Raw genomic sequence first — 3,353 nt, forward strand, 5'->3', positions numbered from 1 at the left:
CCGGGGATAGGTCTTGACCGCGCACGTATGTGCCTATGTCGCCCCACCGATAGCCTTCGCCAGCGGCTGGCCGCAGGCAGATGCCAATAGCGCCGCGCGCGGAGACAGTGCTGCGCGTGTAGACTCTGATGCTAAAGACAAGGTTGCTGCCAATGGACCTGCTTCTACCTTGTAGGAATTTAAGTCATTTTTATTGTAAATATAAAGTAGTTTTACTTTATGTACTTTCATTATATCTCTCTAGCTTAGTTAGGTCAAGTCCTATAACTTTGGTTTTTTTTTAAGCATTATTAGGGGAGATCAAGCAATCAAACTTTCAAGCAAGCAAATAGTTTTTGTATTGGTATCACTCCCTTTCGGCACCGTTTGCCTTTCTGTAATAGCTTTCATTAATGCTATCAAGCTTTCTTTCATTCTCAATTCTCTTTTCTGTTTTCTCAATTGCCCTTGACATTGGTTTTCCCATATGTCACTGACAGTCTCGTCTAGCATACGGAGGGGACTCCAATTGCCGGATAGTACCTGCACGGACATTAGTTGTTTAGTCTTACATCGCTTTTCCAAGGAATCTCAGGAAGGCGCGGCGTAGTGGTATATATGATCTCATGTCTGGACCTTCCTTTTTTTTTTTTTTTTTTTCTATTTGTAATTTTTCCTTTTTTCTTTAACTCTTCAATAAGTTGCGCATTAATGCATGTTAAAGCTAAGTGATACGTACAAGATATATAGGTGATATCCATAAAGGAAATTAATGAAAGATCCAGCTATAGTATGTAATAGACCCTTAAATTTGTTGATGAAACAGACAGATATTGAGATGAGTAAGCTTTAGCTATAGCTTTTCTTGTGAATGAAACAAGGAAACCTAATCCACCACTTTTGGTTGAGAGCAGCTCATTGTTCCTTTACTCAAAATCCTCTTCTTTCCCCTCCCGCCCCCCAACCCAAAGATAGTAAAAGAGAAATATATGGAAGACAAGGCACATGATCTTGCACTTTCGACTAGTTAATGCATGTATATAGTTAAAAGATTGTAAAAATATATATTAATATTAAATTTGTTCCTATTTTCAGAAAAGTTTAGCTATTATACATGACACTGTAAAAGAATATTTACACCGTTAAGTCACCTAAAAAATAACGGTAAATAATTGTTCATAATACGTAGACCTAGCCTGAAATATAAAGTTGCTAACCTGCTATATATCAAGAATTTACTGAAGACCTCTTATGTACCTTTTTCTTTTTCTGCACTTATTCCAGTGTTCTACTTTTACTAGAAAACACATGAGAAAAGTAAAGAATATGGGGAAAGCCAGATCATACATAAGGATCGAAAATTTACTTTTCTTGGATCAGAGGCCAAAACATGGGAGTAAAATAAAAAAAGAAATTTAATTAACAATGTAATCAAATAATTATGTCTATAAATCAAATTGTTGAATGTATAATAATAAAAATAAGTGTTAACAATTCACAATTAATGTCATTGCTGAAATAATTCAAGAAAGAAAAAAACGCAAAAAAAATAAAATAAAGGGGTGTTGAATGTTGATGATTTAGTAATGGCAGTCAACTAAAGGAGAAGCTGAGAAGACGATGACTTGTTCTTTTGAACCAAAGGAGAATTTCGTAATTTCACGGTGATCGTCTTCCGGCGCCGGTAGGTTAAGATCCAATGACAAGAAATTCCTTGTGTTTTTTGTTTGATCATGAGATTCTTCATTGCTTGTACTACTTGCTGCAATTGTAATACTATTTGGCAATGGCCTATGTCTTCTCATATGACCACCTAATGCTTGTCCTGAAGTGAATTCTGCTCCACATATCGAACATTCGTGTACCCTAGTCTTGTTCTTGCCGCTACTGTTGTTGTTATTGTTGTTGCTGTTGTTGTTGTTACTCGGGATTTGAAGTGATAAAGTTGTGACATGATCCTCGTTCAATTTCAAACAAGTGGCAACTTGTTCAATTGGCTTTGAATTCTTGATCTCTTCTAGGGTTGTTGATTTTGGTTTTTTATGACTTGCTCTATGACCACCAAGTGCTTGAAATGAAGAGAAGCAACGGTTGCATGTTTTGCATGGAAAAACATCCAATGAAGAGGATTGTGACTTTTGGTTATGACCTTGTGCTAAAAGAATCAAACAATTGGCCATATCTTCTTCTTCCGAATTTTTGGCAAATTGATCAATCCCACAATTGGAAAGCGATGACGAGTTTGCCACGTGTCCGTCCAATTCACCACCACTACCACCACCACCGCTAGCGCCTTCCACTGTGCTACACGAGCTAGTAGCAATCGTTAAAGCAAGAGGAGAAGGCGGTCTAGGTCGCTTAGTCCGCCTTCTTTTGATCACCATATTCATATGATGATCAACATTTTCTTGCATTTGAACAAATTCCATAGTATACTCTTTGTTTTCTAGTATCATTCAAAGTAACACTAAACTTTTTTAAAGAGAGAGACAAATACAAACCAAAGGAAAAAAGGCAAAGGGAAGTTTTTTTCAAAGATGAAGAAAGCGATGTAATACAGTGAGTGTTTATATATGTTTTTTTCTGAGAAGTGGTAGTGAAAAAAAGAAGCCGCCCCCGTGAATAGTAATCTTGAAAATGTTCACTGTTTTCTTGCACTTACAAACTTTGCAAGTTATATATATATTATAATATAAAGTGATTATATGTATATATATGTAGAGATGGAGAAGATGGAATGTAATGAGGAAAGGAGTAAGATTCGGTTGGCTTTGAAGCAAACCCATTACTTTATGCCAACGATATACCTTGTGGAGGATTGGAGTGCAAGCCTGGCACCACATAGTTTCCCCCTTTAATAAATTAAAATAAAACATACAATAAAATAGAAAAAAAGAAATTCCTCTTTTCATTCCCTTTTGGTTAGCTTCATTGTTTGAAGCATTTTATTTTTTATATAATCATTATCACTAATAATTTGCAACCTTTTAGTTGTCTTTAAGAACTTGCTTAAAGTCAATTGCCAATTTCATAAGTATGATTGGGCATACTTACGGTACACATTATTTTTCACTATTTCTGATTTTTTTTTATTTTATATTTTGAGTGTATGAAGGTTGTAGTGATAAGAGAAAAGAATATGAAAGAGTTTGATGAGAATTGAATCTTAATTGTTCGAGATGACAAGTTTGTCATGTAAAACTATATTAAAGATATTAGGCTGAGTGTTGGCTCACTTGGTGGAGGTTCGAATTAGAGAAGAAGTCAAGATTTTAACTTTATGATTCTGAATTTTAAAATGGTGTCTCAAGTGCTAATAACTAGGTTCTAAATTTAATATTTATATATATTTAATAAATTATTTTTAAGCATAT

At 34.8% G+C, this 3,353-nt stretch overlaps 1 protein-coding gene across 1 annotated transcript; it reads right to left on the reverse strand.

Moving 5' to 3' along the window:
* Window positions 1-1,428: 1,428 nt before the first annotated feature.
* On the reverse strand, window positions 1,429-2,624 carry LOC107825301 (zinc finger protein ZAT5). Its single transcript, XM_016652140.2, has one exon. The coding sequence runs from the start codon at window positions 2,433-2,435 to the stop codon at window positions 1,560-1,562; it is 876 nt and encodes a 291-aa protein (XP_016507626.1). The 5' UTR covers window positions 2,436-2,624; the 3' UTR covers window positions 1,429-1,559.
* Between the last annotated feature and the right edge of the window lie 729 nt (window positions 2,625-3,353).

The sequence above is a fragment of the Nicotiana tabacum genome, chromosome 10 (genome assembly GCF_000715075.1).
Source record: "Nicotiana tabacum cultivar K326 chromosome 10, ASM71507v2, whole genome shotgun sequence".
Lineage (NCBI taxonomy): Eukaryota > Viridiplantae > Streptophyta > Magnoliopsida > Solanales > Solanaceae > Nicotiana > Nicotiana tabacum.